Source organism: Salvelinus namaycush, chromosome 2 (genome assembly GCF_016432855.1).
Source record: "Salvelinus namaycush isolate Seneca chromosome 2, SaNama_1.0, whole genome shotgun sequence".
NCBI lineage: Eukaryota > Metazoa > Chordata > Actinopteri > Salmoniformes > Salmonidae > Salvelinus > Salvelinus namaycush.
The window spans coordinates 79,682,194-79,703,527 of NC_052308.1; the positions used below are offsets into that span (position 1 = coordinate 79,682,194).

Consider the following 21,334-nt stretch of genomic DNA (forward strand, 5'->3'; position numbering starts at 1 on the left):
TCAAGTGATAACTAAGACCTAGTCAAGTCTGAATAAAGTGATAACTAATACATAGTCAAGTCTGAATCAAGTGATAACTAAGACCGAGTCAAGTCTGAATCAAGTGATAACTAAGACCTAGTCAAGTCTGAATCAAGTGATAACTAAGACCTAGTCAAGTCTGAATCAAGTGATAACTAAGACCTAGTCAAGTCTGAATCAAGTGATAACTAAGACCTAGTCAAGTCTGAATCAAGTGATAACTAAGACCTAGTCAAGTCTGAATCAAGTGATAACTAAGACCTAGTCAAGTCTGAATCAAGTGATAACTAAGACCTAGTCAAGTCTGAATCAAGTGATAACTAAGACCTAGTCAAGTCTGAATCAAGTGATAACTAAGACCTAGTCAAGTCTGAATCAAGTGATAACTAAGACCTAGTCAAGTCTGAATCAAGTGATAACTAAGACCTAGTCAAGTCTGAATCAAGTGATAACTAAGACCTAGTCAAGTCTGAATCAAGTGATAACTAAGACCTAGTCAAGTCTGAATCAAGTGATAACTAAGACCTAGTCAAGTCTGAATCAAGTGATAACTAATACCTAGTCAAGTCTGAATAAAGTGATAACTAAGACCTAGTCAAGTCTGAATCAAGTGATAACTAAGTCCTAGTCAAGTCTGAATCAAGTGATAACTAAGACCTAGTCAAGTCTGAATCAAGTGATAACTAAGTCCTAGTCAAGTCTGAATCAAGTGATAACTAAGACCTAGTCAAGTCTGAATCAAGTGATAACTAAGTCCTAGTCAAGTCTGAATCAAGTGATAACTAAGTCCTAGTCAAGTCTGAATAAAGTGATAACTAATACATAGTCAAGTCTGAATCAAGTGATAACTAAGACCTAGTCAAGTCTGAATCAAGTGATAACTAAGACCTAGTCAAGTCTGAATCAAGTGATAACTAAGACCTAGTCAAGTCTGAATCAAGTGATAACTAAGACCTAGTCAAGTCTGAATCAAGTGATAACTAAGACCTAGTCAAGTCTGAATCAAGTGATAACTAAGACCTAGTCAAGTCTGAATCAAGTGATAACTAAGACCTAGTCAAGTCTGAATCAAGTGATAACTCAGACCTAGTCAAGTCTGAATCAAGTGATAACTAAGACCTAGTCAAGTCTGAATCAAGTGATAACTAAGTCCTAGTCAAGTCTGAATCAAGTGATAACTAAGACCTAGTCAAGTCTGAATCAAGTGATAACTAAGTCCTAGTCAAGTCTGAATCAAGTGATAACTAAGACCTAGTCAAGTCTGAATCAAGTGATAACTAAGACCTAGTCAAGTCTGAATCAAGTGATAACTAAGACCTAGTCAAGTCTGAATCAAGTGATAACTAAGACCTAGTCAAGTCTGAATCAAGTGATAACTAAGACCTAGTCAAGTCTGAATCAAGTGATAACTAAGACCTAGTCAAGTCTGAATCAAGTGATAACTAAGACCTAGTCAAGTCTGAATCAAGTGATAACTAAGACCTAGTCAAGTCTGAATCAAGTGATAACTAAGACCTAGTCAAGTCTGAATCAAGTGATAACTAAGACCTAGTCAAGTCTGAATCAAGTGATAACTAAGACCTAGTCAAGTCTGAATCAAGTGATAACTAAGACCTAGTCAAGTCTGAATCAAGTGATAACTAAGACCTAGTCAAGTCTGAATCAAGTGATAACTAAGACCTAGTCAAGTCTGAATCAAGTGATAACTAAGACCTAGTCAAGTCTGAATCAAGTGATAACTAAGACCTAGTCAAGTCTGAATCAAGTGATAACTAAGACCTAGTCAAGTCTGAATCAAGTGATAACTAAGACCTAGTCAAGTCTGAATAAAGTGATAACTAAGACCTAGTCAAGTCTGAATCAAGTGATAACTAAGACCTAGTCAAGTCTGAATAAAGTGATAACTAAGACCTAGTCAAGTCTGAATCAAGTGATAACTAAGACCTAGTCAAGTCTGAATCAAGTGATAACTAAGACCTAGTCAAGTCTGAATCAAGTGATAACTAAGACCTAGTCAAGTCTGAATCAAGTGATAACTAAGACCTAGTCAAGTCTGAATCAAGTGATAACTAAGACCTAGTCAAGTCTGAATCAAGTGATAACTAAGACCTAGTCAAGTCTGAATCAAGTGATAACTAAGACCTAGTCAAGTCTGAATCAAGTGATAACTAAGACCTAGTCAAGTCTGAATCAAGTGATAACTAAGACCTAGTCAAGTCTGAATCAAGTGATGACTAAGACCTAGTCAAGTCTGAATAAAGTGATAACTAAGACCTAGTCAAGTCTGAATCAAGTGATAACTAAGACCTAGTCAAGTCTGAATCAAGTGATAACTAAGACCTAGTCAAGTCTGAATCAAGTGATAACTAAGACCTAGTCAAGTCTGAATCAAGTGATAACTAAGACCTAGTCAAGTCTGAATCAAGTGATAACTAAGACCTAGTCAAGTCTGAATCAAGTGATAACTAAGACCTAGTCAAGTCTGAATCAAGTGATAACTAAGACCTAGTCAAGTCTGAATCAAGTGATAACTAAGACCTAGTCAAGTCTGAATCAAGTGATAACTAAGACCTAGTCAAGTCTGAATCAAGTGATAACTAAGACCTAGTCAAGTCTGAATCAAGTGATAACTAAGACCTAGTCAAGTCTGAATCAAGTGATAACTAAGACCTAGTCAAGTCTGAATCAAGTGATAACTAAGACCTAGTCAAGTCTGAATCAAGTGATAACTAAGACCTAGTCAAGTCTGAATCAAGTGATAACTAAGACCTAGTCAAGTCTGAATCAAGTGATAACTAAGACCTAGTCAAGTCTGAATCAAGTGATAACTAAGACCTAGTCAAGTCTGAATCAAGTGATAACTAAGACCTAGTCAAGTCTGAATCAAGTGATAACTCAGACCTAGTCAAGTCTGAATCAAGTGATAACTAAGACCTAGTCAAGTCTGAATCAAGTGATAACTAAGTCCTAGTCAAGTCTGAATCAAGTGATAACTAAGACCTAGTCAAGTCTGAATCAAGTGATAACTAAGTCCTAGTCAAGTCTGAATCAAGTGATAACTAAGACCTAGTCAAGTCTGAATCAAGTGATAACTAAGACCTAGTCAAGTCTGAATCAAGTGATAACTAAGACCTAGTCAAGTCTGAATCAAGTGATAACTAAGACCTAGTCAAGTCTGAATCAAGTGATAACTAAGACCTAGTCAAGTCTGAATCAAGTGATAACTAAGACCTAGTCAAGTCTGAATCAAGTGATAACTAAGACCTAGTCAAGTCTGAATCAAGTGATAACTAAGACCTAGTCAAGTCTGAATCAAGTGATAACTAAGACCTAGTCAAGTCTGAATCAAGTGATAACTAAGACCTAGTCAAGTCTGAATCAAGTGATAACTAAGACCTAGTCAAGTCTGAATCAAGTGATAACTAAGACCTAGTCAAGTCTGAATCAAGTGATAACTAAGACCTAGTCAAGTCTGAATCAAGTGATAACTAAGACCTAGTCAAGTCTGAATCAAGTGATAACTAAGACCTAGTCAAGTCTGAATCAAGTGATAACTAAGACCTAGTCAAGTCTGAATCAAGTGATAACTAAGACCTAGTCAAGTCTGAATCAAGTGATAACTAAGACCTAGTCAAGTCTGAATCAAGTGATAACTAAGACCTAGTCAAGTCTGAATCAAGTGATAACTAAGACCTAGTCAAGTCTGAATCAAGTGATAACTAAGACCTAGTCAAGTCTGAATCAAGTGATAACTAAGACCTAGTCAAGTCTGAATAAAGTGATAACTAAGACCTAGTCAAGTCTGAATCAAGTGATAACTAAGACCTAGTCAAGTCTGAATAAAGTGATAACTAAGACCTAGTCAAGTCTGAATCAAGTGATAACTAAGACCTAGTCAAGTCTGAATCAAGTGATAACTAAGACCTAGTCAAGTCTGAATCAAGTGATAACTAAGACCTAGTCAAGTCTGAATCAAGTGATAACTAAGACCTAGTCAAGTCTGAATCAAGTGATAACTAAGACCTAGTCAAGTCTGAATCAAGTGATAACTAAGACCTAGTCAAGTCTGAATCAAGTGATAACTAAGACCTAGTCAAGTCTGAATCAAGTGATAACTAAGACCTAGTCAAGTCTGAATCAAGTGATAACTAAGACCTAGTCAAGTCTGAATCAAGTGATGACTAAGACCTAGTCAAGTCTGAATAAAGTGATAACTAAGACCTAGTCAAGTCTGAATCAAGTGATAACTAAGACCTAGTCAAGTCTGAATCAAGTGATAACTAAGACCTAGTCAAGTCTGAATCAAGTGATAACTAAGACCTAGTCAAGTCTGACTCAAGTGATAACTAATACCTAGTCAAGTCTGAATAAAGTGAAAACTAAGACCTAGTCAAGTCTGAATCAAGTGCATGCAGGTGCTAGAGCGTGTTTCTGGGAACTTTAAGACATTAATCACATTCTATTCTTCTCACCTCATGGGGAAACGTTCAGATAACAACCTATTCCTGATACAGTACGCCTAACGTGGCTATGGTCAAAAGTAGTGCACTTTGGGGGTCTCCCATCTACCCTGTAATTGAATTGACTAAGTTGACATGGAAAATTAGCCATTTATATTGTCAAAGTAAACATGAGCAATAATACCAACAGTAGTGACAATATGAACAGCAGTATTAATACCTCCTATAACCCCCTACCCTGACCTCAGACAGTGACCCCTGTCACCCCTGTGTGACCCCAGTTTGACCCTTATGTAGCGGACATGAGCCGGGCTCACATTCTCGTGATGAGGTAAGCAATGCCTGCGACTTCAAAATCATTGTCACCAAGGGGGAATTTCCTCTTGGGCTAACAGTCAAGATGTTGGTTTCTCCCATGGGAGACCAGGGTTCAGATCCTACCTCCTATAACCCTCTACCATAATATTAACAGTAGTATTAATACCTCCTATAACCCTCTACCATAATATTAACAGTAGTATTAATACCTCCTATAACCCTCATTAATACCTCCTATAACCCTCTACCATAATATTAACAGTAGTATTAATACCTCCTATAACCCTCTACCATAATATTAACAGTAGTATTAATACCTCCTATAACCCTCTACCATAATATTAACAGTAGTATTAATACCTCCTATAACCCTCTACCATAATATTAACAGTAGTATTAATACCTCCTATAACCCTCTACCATAATATTAACAGTAGTATTAATACCTCCTATAACCCTCTACCATAATATTAACAGTAGTATTAATACCTCCTATAACCCTCTACCATAATATTAACAGTAGTATTAATACCTCCTATAACCCTCTACCATAATATTAACAGTAGTATTAATACCTCCTATAACCCTCTACCATAATATTAACAGTAGTATTAATACCTCCTATAACCCTCTACCATAATATTAACAGTAGTATTAATACCTCCTATAACCCTCTACCATAATATTAACAGTAGTATTAATACCTCCTATAACCCTCTACCATAATATTAACAGTAGTATTAATACCTCCTATAACCCTCTACCATAATATTAACAGTAGTATTAATACCTCCTATAACCCTCTACCATAATATTAACAGTAGTATTAATACCTCCTATAACCCTCTACCATAATATTAACAGTAGTATTAATACCTCCTATAACCCTCTACCATAATATTAACAGTAGTATTAATACCTCCTATAACCCTCTACCATAATATTAACAGTAGTATTAATACCTCCTATAACCCTCTACCATAATATTAACAGTAGTATTAATACCTCCTATAACCAACAGTCAAGACGTTGGTTTCTCCCATGGGAGACCAGGGTTCCTGTGATACTTCTGTGACCCTAGTTTGACCCCTATTTGACCTCTGACCTGAGAGACGGTGATGGCACACTTCTTGGCCAGTTCCTCCTTGGCCTCCTCACTGGGGTAGGGGTTAGACAGGTGGGAGTAGAAGTACTCATTCAGCACCTCAGTAGCCTGCTTGTTGAAGTTACGTCTCTTCCGTCTGACCAGAGAGAGAGGGAGGTCAGAGAGAGCGAGAGAGAGGGGAGGTGAAAGAGACACAGAGAGAGAGGGGAGGTGAGAGAGACACAGAGAGAGAGGGGAGGTGAGAGAGACACAGAGAGAGGTGAGAGACACAGAAAGAGAGGGAGGGAGGTGAGAGAGAGACAGAGTGGGAGGCGAGCGAGACAGAGAGGGAGAGACACAGAGAGAAAGAGAGAGAGAGAGAGAGAGAGAGAAACACACACGCACACATCCACACTCTGTCTCTCTCCTTCTCTCTCACCTGGCGTCGAGGAATCTGGAGCGTAGGATCATGACGGCTTCACAGGTGCTCTGTTTGAGCTGCATCTGGATGGAGCTGAACTTGCGGTGGATGATCCCCACCATGCGCTCGATCTCCTTGGGAGAGATGGGCCGCGTGCGACTCTGCTCCCTCAGCAGGTTCATCACATGGTTGGTGAACTCACTGCACGCCTGGGGAGGAGAGGAGGGAGGAGAGGAGGAGGGGAGGAGAGGAGGAGGAAGGAGAGGAGGAGGGGGGGGAGGAGGGAGGAAGGAGAGGAGGGGATGAAGGAAGGAGGAGAGGAGGGAGGAGAGGAGGAGGGGGGATGAAGGAAGGAGGAGATGAGGGAGGAAGGAGAGGAGGGAGGAGAGGAGGAGGGGATGAAGGAAAGAGGAGAGGAGGGAGGAAGGAAGGTGAGGAGGGAGGAGAGGAGGGGAGGGGGGGATGAAGGAAGGAGGAGAGGAGGGAGGAAGGAGAGGAGGGAGGGGAGGAGGAGGGGATGAAGGAAGGAGGAGGGGATGAAGGAAGGAGAGGAGGAGGGGATGAAGGATGGAGGAGAGGAGGGAGGAAGGAGAGGAGGGAGGAGAGGAGGAAGGAAGGAGAGGAGAGGAGGGAGGGAGGAGAGGAGGGAGGAGGAGGGGATGAAGGAAGGAGGAGAGGATGAAGGAAGGAGAGGAGGAGGAAGGAGAGGAGGGGGATGTCATTTATTTCCTGAAGGGGAGGTACTGGTCGTGTCTGAATACCCATACTGAGGTCTAAATAGTAGTCTGTGAAATCTCTCAAATGTAGTACGCTTTAAATGCCAGGATGTCATCAGGCTTTTCATCTGGTGGAATTCACTGCACACTACTCAGGAAGACAATCATCTTTTCATCTCGTGGAATTCACTGCACACTACTCAGGAAGAGAATCATCTTTTCATCTGGTGGAATTCACTGCACACTACTCAGGAAGACAATCATCTTTTCATCTGGTGGAATTCACTGCACACTACTCAGGAAGACAATCATCTTTTCATCTGGTGGAATTCACTGCACACTACTCAGGAAGACAATCATCTTTTCATTTGGTGGAATTCACTGCACACTACTCAGGAAGACAATCATCTTTTCATTTGGTGGAATTCACTGCACACTACTCAGGAAGACAATCATCTTTTCATCTGGTGGAATTCACTGCACACTACTCAGGAAGAGAAACATCTTTTCATCTGGTGGAATTCACTGCACACTACTCAGGAAGACAATCATCTTTTCATCTGGTGGAATTCACTGCACACTACTCAGGAAGAGAATCATCTTTTCATCTGGTGGAATTCACTGCACACTACTCAGGAAGAGAATCATCTTTTCATCTGGTGGAATTCACTGCACACTACTCAGGAAGAGAATCATCTTTTCATCTCGTGGAATTCACTGCACACTACTCAGGAAGAGAATCATCTTTTCATCTGTTTGACAACAGCTGATTATCAGATTAGGGGAGGAGCAACGAATGGCGAGGAACAAGCGTGATTGGATGATGCCTTCTCAGTATGAGGAGTAGTATGTTGATATTTCCTGCTTCCTGCATTCGTTGTTACTAAACAGTACGTTCTAAATGGTATGTAGTACTACTAATACACAGTATGTAGTTTTAGTAAGTAGTAGGCAAGACAGATTTCAGACACGCCCCCTCCACCCCCCCTTCTCTCAGCTGTTTCTGGATAGTGTGTGTTCCCTCCTACCTGTTCATATTTCTCCAGTTCAGAGTGGAATATTCCTCTGATCTGAGTCAGCTTGGCCCTGTAGTCTGAGTGTTCTATACTGCCGTCGTTAGGAGACCCGCCCGCAGCCGCCGCCGCTGCAGCCGCAGCCGCCGCCGAGGCCCCACCCTTCTCCGGGCCGGACACGCCCTCTGCCAGCAACATGTTGTCCAATCGCATGATCTGGGGATCTGGTGGATCCTCATCCTGGATACCACGGATACTGAGGACTGGAGTGGAGAGAGATGGAGAGAGAAGCACAAGGGTTAGAAAGATGAATAGAGAGAGAGCGAGGGAGGGAGAAAAAGATGATTAGAGAGATGAACGTGGGGGAGAGAGATGGAGAGAGAGATGAACAGAGAGGTGAGGGAGAGAGTAGAAATGGACAAAGAGAGAGAGAGAGGTTAGAGAGATGAACAGAGAAATGAACAGAGAGGTGAGGGAGAGAGTAGAAATGGACAAAGAGAGAGAGAGAGGTTAGAGAGATGAACAGAGAGATGAACGTGGGGGAGAGAGATGGAGAGAGAGAGATGAACAGAGAGGTGAGGGAGAGAGTAGAAATGGACAAAGAGAGAGAGAGAGGTTAGAGAGATGAACAGAGAGATGAACAGAGGTGAGGGAGAGAGTAGAAATGGACAAAGAGAGAGAGAGCACATTTCCTCAGTGAAAACAATGTACTGAGCAAATGTTGAATTGGCTTTTTACCAAATTACTGTACGACAGACCACGTATTCACCCTGCACACCCTAATTGACAAACAAAACAAAGGCAAAGTCTTCTCATGCTTTGTTGATTTCCAAAAATCTTTTGACTCAATTTGACATGAGGGTCTGCTATACAAATTGATGGAAAGTGGTGTTGGGAAAAAACACATACAACATAAAATCAATGCACATCAACAACAAGTGTGCATCTTGAGGATGCAGCTTGAGCCTCACCCTCTTCAACATATACACTGCTCAAAAAAATAAAGGGAACACTTAAACAACACAATGTAACTCCAAGTCAATCACACTTCTGTGAAATCAAACTGTCCACTTAGGAAGCAACACTGATTGACAATACATTTCACATGCTGTTGTGCAAATGGAATAGACAAAAGGTGGAAATTATAGGCAATTAGCAAGACACCCCCAAAAAAGGAGTGATTCTGCAGGTGGTGACCACAGACCACTTCTCAGTTCCTATGCTTCCTGGCTGATGTTTTGGTCACTTTTGAATGCTGGCGGTGATCTCACTCTAGTGGTAGCATGAGACGGAGTCTACAACCCACACAAGTGGCTCAGGTAGTGCAGTTCATCCAGGATGGCACGTCAATGCGAGCTGTGGCAAAAAGGTTTGCTGTGTCTGTCAGCGTAGTGTCCAGAGCATGGAGGCGCTACCAGGAGACAGGCCAGTACATCAGGAGACGTGGAGGAGGCCGTAGGAGGGCAACAACCCAGCAGCAGGACCGCTACCTCCGCCTTTGTGCAAGGAGGTGCACTGCCAGCGCCCTGCAAAATGACCTCCAGCAGGCCACAAATGTGCATGTGTCTGCTCAAACGGTCAGAAACAGACTCCATGAGGGTGGTATGAGGGCCCGACGTCCACAGGTGGGGGTTGTGCTTACAGCCCAACACCGTGCAGGACGTTTGGCATTTGCCAGAGAACACCAAGATTGGCAAATTCGCCACTGGCGCCCTGTGCTCTTCACAGATGAAAGCAAGTTCACACTGAGCACATGAGCACATGTGACAGACGTGACAGAGTCTGGAGACGCCGTGGAGAACGTTCTGCTGCCTGCAACATCCTCCAGCATGACCGGTTTGGTGATGGGTCAGTCATGGTGTGGGGTGGCATTTCTTTGTGGGGCCGCACAGCCTTCCATGTGCTCGCCAGAGGTAGCCTGACTGCCATTAGGTACCGAGATGAGATCCTCAGACCCCTTGTGAGACCATATGCTGACACATGCACATTTGTGGCCTGCTGGAGGTCATTTTGCAGGGCTCTGGCAGTGCACCTCCTTGCACAAAGGCGGAGGTAGCGGTCCTGTTGCTGGGTTGTTGCCCTCCTACGGCCTCCTCCACGTCTCCTGATGTACTGGCCTGTCTCCTGGTAGCGCCTCCATGCTCTGGACACTACGCTGACAGACACAGCAAACCTTTTTGCCACAGCTCGCATTGATGTGCCATCCTGGATGAACTGCACTACCTGAGCCACTTGTGTGGGTTGTAGACTCCGTCTCATGCTACCACTAGAGTGAGATCACCGCCAGCATTCAAAAGTGACCAAAACATCAGCCAGGAAGCATAGGAACTGAGAAGTGGTCTGTGGTCACCACCTGCAGAATCACTCCTTTTTTGGGGGTGTCTTGCTAATTGCCTATAATTTCCACCTTTTGTCTATTCCATTTGCACAACAGCATGTGAAATTTATTGTCAATCAGTGTTGCTTCCTAAGTGGACAGTTTGATTTCACAGAAGTGTGATTGACTTGGAGTTACATTGTGTTGTTTAAGTGTTCCCTTTATTTTTTTGAGCAGTGTATATGAATGAATTGGCGGGGGCACTAGAACAGTCTGCAGCACCCGGACTTGGAATCTGAAGTCAAACGTGTCTCCTGTTTGGTGATCTGGTGCTTCTGTCCCCAAACAAGGAGGGCCTACAGCAGCACCTAGATCTTCTGCACTGACTCTGTCAGACAGTAAATCTCAGTAAGACAAAAATAATGGTGTTCCAAAAAAAGGTCCAGTTGCCAGGACCCCAAATACAAATTCCATCTAGACACCGTTGCCCTAGAGCACACAAAAAACGATACATACCTCGGCCTAAACATCAGCGCCACAGGTAATTTCCACAAAGCTGTGAACGATCTGAGAGACAAGGCAAGATGGGCCTTCTACGCCATCAAAAGGAACATTACTTTTTTTAAACTTGAATCAGTTATAGAACCCATTGCCCTTCATGGTTGTGAGGTCTGGGGTCCGTTCACCAACCAAGAATTCACAAAATTGATATTCTGCAGACAGACAGACAGGCAGGCAGGCAGGCAGACAGGCAGGCAGGTAGACATACAGTAGCAGACAGACAGACAGACAGACAGACAGACAGACAGACAGACAGACAGACAGACAGACAGACAGACAGACAGACAGACAGACAGACAGACAGACAGGCAGGCAGGCAGGCAGACAGGCAGGCAGGCAGGCAGGCATACAGTAGCAGACAGACAGACAGACAGACAGACAGACAGACAGACAGACAGACAGACAGACAGACAGACAGACAGACAGAGACAGACAGACAGACAGACAGGCAGGCAGGCAGACATACAGTAGCAGACAGACAGCTGTAGTCCCAGCAGTGACCAGCAGAGTGCAGCCTTGCCCTGTTTCTAGCCCACTACTGGGCAGACATAAGGGTCACAATAGAAGCCAGTGTTGTTTCCTCCTCCATGCTCTTACATTCAGGCCCCAGAACCAGTTACCAGGCTGGATTCTAATTAAGGCCCCAGAACCAGTTACCAGGCTGGATTCTAATTAAGGCCTCAGAACCAGTTACCAGGCTGGATACTAATTAAGACCTCAGAACCAGTTACCAGGCTGGATACTAATTAAGACCTCAGAACCAGTTACCAGGCTGGATACTAATTAAGACCTCAGAACCAGTTACCAGGCTGGATACTAATTAAGGCCTCAGAACCAGTTACCAGGCTGGATTCTAATTAAGACCTCAGAACCAGTTACCAGGCTGGATTCTAATTAAGGCCTCAGAACCAGTTACCAGGCTGGATACTAATTAAGACCTCAGAACCAGTTACCAGGCTGGATTCTAATTAAGGCCTCAGAACCAGTTACCAGGCTGGATTCTGATTAAGGCCTCAGAACCAGTTACCAGGCTGGATTCTAATTAAGGCCTCAGAACCAGTTACCAGGCTGGATTCTAATTAAGGCCCCAGAACCAGTTACCAGGCTGGATACTAATTAAGGCCTCAGAACCAGTTACCAGGCTGGATACTAATTAAGACCTCAGAACCAGTTACCAGGCTGGATACTAATTAAGGCCTCAGAACCAGTTACCAGGCTGGATTCTAATTAAGGCCCCAGAACCAGTTACCAGGCTGGATTCTAATTAAGGCCTCAGAACCAGTTATCAGGCTGGATTCTAATTAAGGCCTCAGAACCAGTTACCAGGCTGGATTCTAATTAAGGCCCCAGAACCAGTTACCAGGCTGGATACTAATTAAGGCCTCAGAACCAGTTACCAGGCTGGATACTAATTAAGACCTCAGAACCAGTTACCAGGCTGGATACTAATTAAGGCCTCAGAACCAGTTACCAGGCTGGATTCTAATTAAGGCCCCAGAACCAGTTACCAGGCTGGATTCTAATTAAGGCCTCAGAACCAGTTATCAGGCTGGATACTAATTAAGGCCCCAGAACCAGTTACCAGGCTGGATTCTAATTAAGGCCTCAGAACCAGTTATCAGGCTGGATACTAATTAAGGCCTCAGAACCAGTTACCAGGCTGGAATCTAATTAAGACCTCAGAACCAGTTACCAGGCTGGATTCTAATTAAGACCTCAGAACCAGTTACCAGGCTGGATTCTAATTAAGGCCTCAGAACCAGTTACCAGGCTGGAATCTAATTAAGACCTCAGAACCAGTTACCAGGCTGGATTCTAATTAAGGCCTCAGAACCAGTTACCAGGCTGGATTCTAATTAAGGCCTCAGAACCAGTTACCAGGCTGGATTCTAATTAAGACCTCAGAACCAGTTACCAGGCTGGATTCTAATTAAGGCCTCAGACCAGTTACCAGGCTGGATTCTAATTAAGGCCTCAGAACCAGTTACCAGGCTGGATTCTAATTAAGACCTCAGAACCAGTTACCAGGCTGGATACTAATTAAGGCCTCAGAACCAGTTACCAGGCTGGATTCTAATTAAGACCTCAGAACCAGTTACCAGGCGGGATACTAATTAAGGCCTCAGAACCAGTTACCAGGCTGGATACTAATTAAGACCTCAGAACCAGTTACCAGGCTGGATACTAATTAAGACCTCAGAACCAGTTACCAGGCTGGATACTAATTAAGGCCTCAGAACCAGTTACCAGGCTGGATTCTAATTAAGGCCTCAGAACCAGTTACCAGGCGGGATACTAATTAAGACCTCAGAACCAGTTACCAGGCTGGATACTAATTAAGACCTCAGAACCAGTTACCAGGCTGGATACTAATTAAGGCCTCAGAACCAGTTACCAGGCTGGATTCTAATTAAGACAACTGCTTGTGGGTTGTCAGTTCAAAATGGTTTCAACTAATTCAGAGACTTAACCAGATCATGTCTAATGAGTGTTATACCAAACCAGGTCTTCCCAATACAGACAGTAACGTCAGTAGAGTTGGGCAGTAAGTGTTTCTCAACTCCCGTCCTTTTGTTGTTGCACCGGACAAACACACCTCATTCAACTAGTCAAGGGCTTGATGAATAGTTGTTACCAGATTCAGGTGTGCTTGTGTGTGTCTACAACAAAACGTTTGGGAAATACAACAGTGGCAGGTCCAGACACGAGGTGACAGAGGAGAAACTAAAATAATTTTTACATTTCAGTTGAAATGCAAGCAGTCGCCTTGCTCAAGGGCACGTCGACAGGTTTTTCACATAGTCGGCTCGAGGATTCGAACCAGCAACCTTTCGGTTACTGGCCCAATAATGCTCTTAACCACTAGTCTACCTGCTGCAAAGTACAGTAGCCTGTATTACAACATAAATAAACATTTTCTTCAGCTTATTCCAGGACATTTTCTTTAGGTTAGCAGTCTACTGCAGTGGTTCCCAAACCTCTCCTTGGACACCCCCAGACATTTCACAACTTTGTTTGAGCCCTGAACTATCTCACCTGGTTCACCTGGTCAATGGATTTAACTATCTCACCTGGTTCACCTGGTCAATGGCTTTAACTAGCTCACCTGGTTCACCTAGTCAAGGGCTTTAACTAGCTCACCTGATTCACCTCGTCAAGGGCTTGAACTAGCTCACCTGGTTCACCTAGTCAAGGGCTTGAACTAGCTCGCCTGATTCACCTAGTCAAGGGCTTTAACTAGCTCACCTGGTTCACCTAGTCAAGGGCTTTAACTAGCTCACCTGGTTCACCTAGTCAAGGGCTTTAACTAGCTCACCTGATTCACCTAGTCAAGGGCTTTAACTAGCTCACCTGGTTCACCTAGTCAAGGGCTTGATCAGTAGTTAACAATTTGAATCAGATGTGTTTGCTCTGAAATAGCTACAATACATGGAATGACTGGAGGTCCCAGAGGAGAGGTTTGAGAACCACTCGTCTGATAGGTGTAGTAATGCTGTAGGAGTTAGTGGTCTCTTTGTGCGTCCCAAATGGCACACTGTTCCCTCTAGACCCATAGAGTTCTGGTCTGAATGGTACTCTATTCCCCCTAGACCCATAGGGTTCTGGTCTGAATGGTACTCTATTCCCCCTAGACCCATAGGGTTCTGGTCTGAATGGTACTCTATTCCCCCTAGACCCATAGGGTTCTTGTCTGAATGGTACTCTATTCCCCCTAGACCCATAGGGTTCTGGTCTGAATGGTACTCTATTCCCCCTAGACCCATAAAGTTCTGGTCTGAATGGTACTCTATTCCCCCTAGACCCATAGGGTTCTGGTCTGAATGGTACTCTATTCCCCCTAGAACCATAGGGTTCTGGTCTGAATGGTACTCTATTCCCCCTAGACCCATAGGGTTCTGGTCTGAATGGTACTCTATTCCCCTAGACCCATAGGGTTCTGGTCTGACTGGTACTCTATTCCCCCTAGACCCATAGAGTTCTGGTCTGAATGGTACTCTATTCCCCCTAGACCCATAGGGTTCTGGTCTGAATGGTACTCTATTCCCCCTAGACCCATAGGGTTCTGGTCTGAATGGTACTCTATTCCCCCTAGACCCATAGGGTTCTGGTCTGAATGGTACTCTATTCCCCCTAGACCCATAGGGTTCTGGTCTGAATGGTACTCTATTCCCCTAGACCCATAGGGTTCTGGTCTGAATGGTACTCTATTCCCCCTAGACCCATAGGGTTCTGGTCTGAATGGTACTTTATTCCACTAGGCCCGTAGGGTTCTGGTCTGAATGGTACTCTATTCCCTCTAGACCCATAGGGTTCTGGTCTGAATGGTACTCTATTCCCCCTAGACCCATAGGGTTCTGGTCTGAATGGTACTCTATTCCCCCTAGACCCATAGGGTTCTGGTCAGAATGGTACTCTATTCCCCCTAGACCCATAGGGTTCTGGTCTGAATGGTACTCTATTCCCCCTAGACCCATAGAGTTCTGGTCTGAATGGTACTCTATTCCCCCTAGACCCATAGGGTTCTGGTCTGAATGGTACTCTATTCCCCCTAGACCCATAGGGTTCTGGTCTGAATGGTACTCTATTCCCCCTAGACCCATAGGGTTCTGGTCTGAATGGTACTCTATTCCCCTAGACCCATAGGGTTCTGGTCTGAATGGTACTCTATTCCCCCTAGACCCATAGGGTTCTGGTCTGAATGGTACTTTATTCCACTAGGCCCGTAGGGTTCTGGTCTGAATGGTACTCTATTCCCTCTAGACCCATAGGGTTCTGGTCTGAATGGTACTCTATTCCCCCTAGACCCATAGGGTTCTGGTCTGAATGGTACTCTATTCCCCCTAGACCCATAGGGTTCTGGTCAGAATGGTACTCTATTCCCCCTAGACCCATAGGGTTCTGGTCTGAATGGTACTCTATTCCCCCTAGACCCATAGAGTTCTGGTCTGAATGGTACTCTATTCCCCCTAGACCCATAGGGTTCTGGTCTGAATGGTACTCTATTCCCCCTAGACCCATAGGGTTCTGGTCTGAATGGTACTCTATTCCCCCTAGACCCATAGGGTTCTGGTCTGAATGGTACTCTATTCCCCCTAGACCCATAGGGTTCTGGTCTGAATGGTACTCTATTCCCCCTAGACCCATAGGGTTCTGGTCTGAATGGTACTCTATTCCCCCTAGACCCATAGGGTTCTGGTCCCCCTAGGTAGATTAAATGTGTCTGACTGACTGGTGAATGACTGTTGTCTAAATATATGTAAGTCTGGTAGGTTAAATGTGTCTTACTGATTGGTTCTCAGAAAGGCTTCTGTCAGTCTGGACCCGTCAGACATATTTAGACAACTAACCAGTAATACACCAGTCTTACAGGGTGCTGGATAGGGTCCAGACTGACAGAAGCGGTTCTGAGAATCAGTCTTACAGGGTACTGGTTAGGGTCCAGACTGACAGAAGCGGTTCTGAGAATCAGTCTTACAGGGTACTGGTTAGGGTCCAGACTGACAGAAGCAGTTCTGAGAATCAGTCTTACAGGGTAATGGTTAGGGTCCAGACTGACAGAAGGGGTTCTGAGAATCAGTCTTACAGGGTACTGGTTAGGGTCCAGACTGACAGAAGGGGTTCTGAGAATCAGTCTTACAGGGTACTGGTTAGGGTCCAGACTGACAGAAGGGGTTCTGAGAATCAGTCTTACAGGGTACTGGTTAGGGTCCAGACTGACAGAAGGGGTTCTGAGAATCAGTCTTACAGGGTACTGGTTAGGGTCCAGACTGACAGAAGCAGTTCTGAGAATCAGTCTTACAGGGTACTGGTTAGGGTCCAGACTGACAGAAGGGGTTCTGAGAATCAGTCTTACAGGGTACTGGTTAGGGTCCAGACTGACAGAAGGGGTTCTGAGAATCAGTCTTACAGGGTACTGGTTAGGGTCCAGACTGACAGAAGCAGTTCTGAGAATCAGTCTTACAGGGTACTGGTTAGGGTCCAGACTGACAGAAGGGGTTCTGAGAATCAGTCTTACAGGGTACTGGTTAGGGTCCAGACTGACAGAAGGGGTTCTGAGAATCAGTCTTACAGGGTACTGGTTAGGGTCCAGACTAACAGAAGCAGTTCTGAGAATCAGTCTTACAGGGTACTGGTTAGGGTCCAGACTGACAGAAGGGGTTCTGAGAATCAGTCTTACAGGGTACTGGTTAGGGTCCAGACTGACAGAAGGGGTTCTGAGAATCAGTCTTACAGGGTACTGGTTAGGGTCCAGACTAACAGAAGCAGTTCTGAGAATCAGTCTTACAGGGTACTGGTTAGGGTCCAGACTGACAGAAGGGGTTCTGAGAATCAGTCTTACAGGGTACTGGTTCACAGAGAATTCACCCAACAAAGGACGACATAAGAAACTTAACCATATCCTTCTTTAGTGTGTGTGTGTGTGTGTGTGTGTGTGTGTGTGTGTGTGTGTGTGTGTGTGTGTGTGTGTGTGTGTGTGTGTGTGTGTGTGTGTGTGTGTGTGTGTGTGTGTGTGTGTGTGTAAGCCTCTGGTTGTAAGAAGATCAGGTTTAAGGAGCGTCTGTTAGTATTTACTGAAGATTGACACGCACACATTCTGAGAGATGGAGATGAGACAGAGACAGAGCGAGAGACAAAGCGAGAGACAGAGCGAGAGACAGAGCGAGAGACAGAGCGAGAGACAAAGCGAGAGACAGAGCGAGAGACAGAGCGAGAGACAGAGCGAGAGACAAAGCGAGAGACAAAGCGAGAGACAGAGCGAGAGACAAAGCGAGAGACAGAGCGAGAGACAGAGCGAGAGACAGAGCGAGAGACAAAGCGAGAGACAGAGCGAGAGACAGAGCGAGAGACAGAGCGAGAGACAGAGCGAGAGACAGAGCGAGAGACAGAGCGAGAGACAGAGCGAGAGACAGAGCGAGAGACAGAGCGAGAGACAGAGCGAGAGACAGAGCGAGAGACAGAGCGAGAAACAGAGCGAGAGACAGAGCGAGAGACAGAGCGAGAGACAGAGCGAGAGACAGAGCGAGAGACAGAGCGAGAGACAAAGCGAGAGACAGAGCGAGAGACAGAGCGAGAGACAGAGCGAGAGACAGAGCGAGAGACAGAGCGAGCGAGAGACAAAGCGAGCGAGAGACAAAGCGAGCGAGATACAAAGCGAGCGAGAGACAAAGCGAGCGAGAGACAAAGCGAGCGAGAGACAAAGCGAGCGAGAGACAGAGCGAGAGACAGAGCGAGAGACAAAGCGAGAGACAGAGCGAGAGACAGAGCGAGAGACAGAGCGAGAGACAGAGCGAGAGACAGAGCGAGAGACAGAGCGAGAGACAGAGCGAGAGACAGAGCGAGCGAGACAGAGCGAGCGAGAGACAGAGCGAGCGAGAGACAGAGCGAGCGAGAGACAGAGCGAGCGAGACAGAGAGAGCGAGACAGAGAGAGCGAGACAGAGAGAGCGAGACAGAAAGAGCGAACCAGAGAGAGCGAGACAGAGCGAGCGAGAGCGAGACAGAGAGAGAGACAGAGAGGGTAGCAGTGGTTTGTGTGGCTGTTGCTATGGTAGCGTTGCCAGCTTTCCCTGGCATCCCCTTACTGCCAAAACAACAGATAAGACACACACACACACTCTCTCACACACACACACAGAGGCGTTAATTAGGGCGTCTCTTAAGGAGCCACTAAAGACCCTGTGAAAAATGAACGCTCATTTGAGAGGTCATTAATTTGCACAGTTATGCAAATTAGGTGGCAATTACAGCGTAGTTCCCTGGATCAGCTCACATTTATAATCACACAATGAGGGATATGACAGCATCCACATCTGGCAACCGGCCAGTCTACAATATACACACAGAGACACACACAGTCTACAATATACACACAGAGACACACACAGTCTACAATACACACACAGAGACACACACAGAGACACACACAGTCTACAATATACACACACGCAGATAGACAGACAGAGACAGGAGTCAGTACAAGAGCTAACCTTTGCTGGTTGCAAACCCAACCTGCAATTAACAGCAAACTGCCCAATATGATAAATGACAATACAGTTACTGTAATTGTATAGGCCTTAGTGCTGAGTTATAGTTACTGTAATTGTATAGGTCTTAGTGCTGAGTTACAGTTACTGTAATTGTATAGGCCTTAGTGCGGAGTTACAGTTACTGTAATTGTATAGGCCTTGGTGCTGAGTTAGTTACTGTAATTGTATAGGCCTTGGTGCTGAGTTACAGTTACTGTAATTGTATAGGCCTTGGTGCTGAGTTACAGTTACTGTAATTGTATAGGCCTTAGTGCGGAGTTAGTTACTGTAATTGTATAGGTCTTGGTGCTGAGTTACAGTTACTGTAATTGTATAGGCCTTAGTGCGGAGTTAGTTACTGTAATTGTATAGGTCTTGGTGCAGAGTTACAGTTACTGTAATTGTATAGGCCTTAGTGCGGAGTTAGTTACTGTAATTGTATAGGTCTTAATGCTGAGCAATTAACCAACATTTGTTATTTTTCGTTTTTTAAAGAACTAATTGACTGATGTCAGTTCAATTATTTGAATTACAGTCTGTTTTTTTTTAATGTAAACTCAATGAGCAGTTTCTCTAGAGAAAGAATAAGATGAAGCCCAAACTGTGCGATGTAGTAGGGAGTTGTAGTTTACGAACAGGCCAATATTCTACATGGTTTAGTGCATAAAACATGGTAATTAACTACAATGACCATAATCCATTGCGCATCTACTTGTCCGGTCCGTGTTTGTTGTACGCCTGCTACGTCAGGTTAGTGTGGGGCAGACACCGAGATAGAGAAGAGATGGGCCATCCACAGGGATAGAGAGCAGTTTCTTCACGAAGTATCTCTACCTGATCTAAGTGATTGATAGTTGGTATTCAGCAGTCACAAAAAGTATAACCTTATTTACTTTGAAGAACTACTAAAATAGTGATTTTGTCAGACAACTCAGGCAGCAGCTCTATAGAGATGAGATGATGACTTGGAATAAAATAAAGTCATTAAATAAATAAAATATACACAACAATTTCAATATTGTATTAAAGTAATGTGAATAAATGATGGTTAATAAGTGATAAGCCGTAATGGGCAGTCACTGCCATCATGGGACTTTTATTAATGGTTTAATTCTGTGTTACAGCATTCAATGTATAAAATAATTATCAAAACAAAAAAACACTTCAAAAGCTCTAATCGCTCAGCACCAGTAGGCCTATATCTTCCACTGGCAACCAAACACAGTTACTACTACATCTTTCCCCAACTGAAACTCTGCTGAAACTGGGAACACCCAGGAAATTCAACTGGATCAGGAACTGAAACTCTGCTGAAACTGGGAACACCCAGGAAATTCAACTGGACCAGGAACTGAAACTCTGCTGTAACTGGGAACACCCAGGAAATTCAACTGGATCAGGAACTGAAACTCTGCTGAAACTGGGAACACCCAGGAAATTCAACTGGATCAGGAACTGAAACTCTGCTGAAACTGGGAACACCCAGGAAATTCAACTGGATCAGGAACTGAAACTCTGCTGTAACTGGGAACACCCAGGAAATTCAACTGGATCAGGAACTGAAACTCTGCTTTAACTGGGAACACCCAGGAAATTCAACTGGATCAGGAACTGAAACTCTGCTGAAACTGGGAACACCCAGGAAATTCAACTGGATCAGGAACTGAAACTCTGCTGAAACTGGGAACACTCAGGAAATTCAACTGGATCAGGAACTAAAACTCTGCTGAAACTGGGAACACCCAGGAAATTCAACTGGATCAGGAACTGAAACTCTGCTGAAACTGGGAACATCCAGGAAATTCAACTGGATCAGGAACTGAAACTCTGCTGAAACTGGGAACACCCAGGAAATTCAACTGGATCAGGAACTGAAACTCTGCTGTAACTGGGAACATCCAGGAAATTCAACTGGATCAGGAACTGAAACTCTGCTGAAACTGGGAACACCCAGGAAATTCAACTGGATCAGGAACTGAAACTCTGCTGAAACTGGGAACACCCAGGAAATTCAACTGGATCAGGAACTGAAACTCTGCTGTAACTGGGAACACCCAGGAAATTCAACTGGATCAGGAACTGAAACTCTGCTGAAACTGGGAACACCCAGGAAATTCAACTGGATCAGGAACTGAAACTCTGCTGAAACTGGGTACACCCAGGAAATTCAACTGGATCAGGAACTGAAACTCTGCTGAAACTGGGAACACCCAGGAAATTCAATTGGATCCGAAACTGTAGTATCTTTATATCTAATTAGGTACAAAATGTCAAACCCCCATCCATCCTTTCCCCAACATCCCAAACAATTCTCACACTTCTCTTTCGCACACAAGTAACATCAACAAATGTGTGATGTTAAGGGCAAATGACAACCCCAGACAACCACGCACCACA

General features: G+C 44.4%; 1 protein-coding gene across 1 annotated transcript in view; it reads right to left on the reverse strand.

Moving 5' to 3' along the window:
• The window catches only part of LOC120019614 (pre-B-cell leukemia transcription factor 1-like), a 43,700-nt gene that overhangs the window by 5,034 nt on the left and 17,332 nt on the right, over positions 1–21,334 (reverse strand). The window contains exons 3-5 of the mRNA XM_038962966.1: positions 8,049–8,296; positions 6,323–6,513; positions 5,905–6,040 (exon numbers count right to left, since the gene is read on the reverse strand). Of these exons, the coding sequence (XP_038818894.1) occupies positions 5,905–6,040; positions 6,323–6,513; positions 8,049–8,296 (575 nt within the window). The remainder of the gene's footprint in view (positions 1–5,904; positions 6,041–6,322; positions 6,514–8,048; positions 8,297–21,334) is intronic.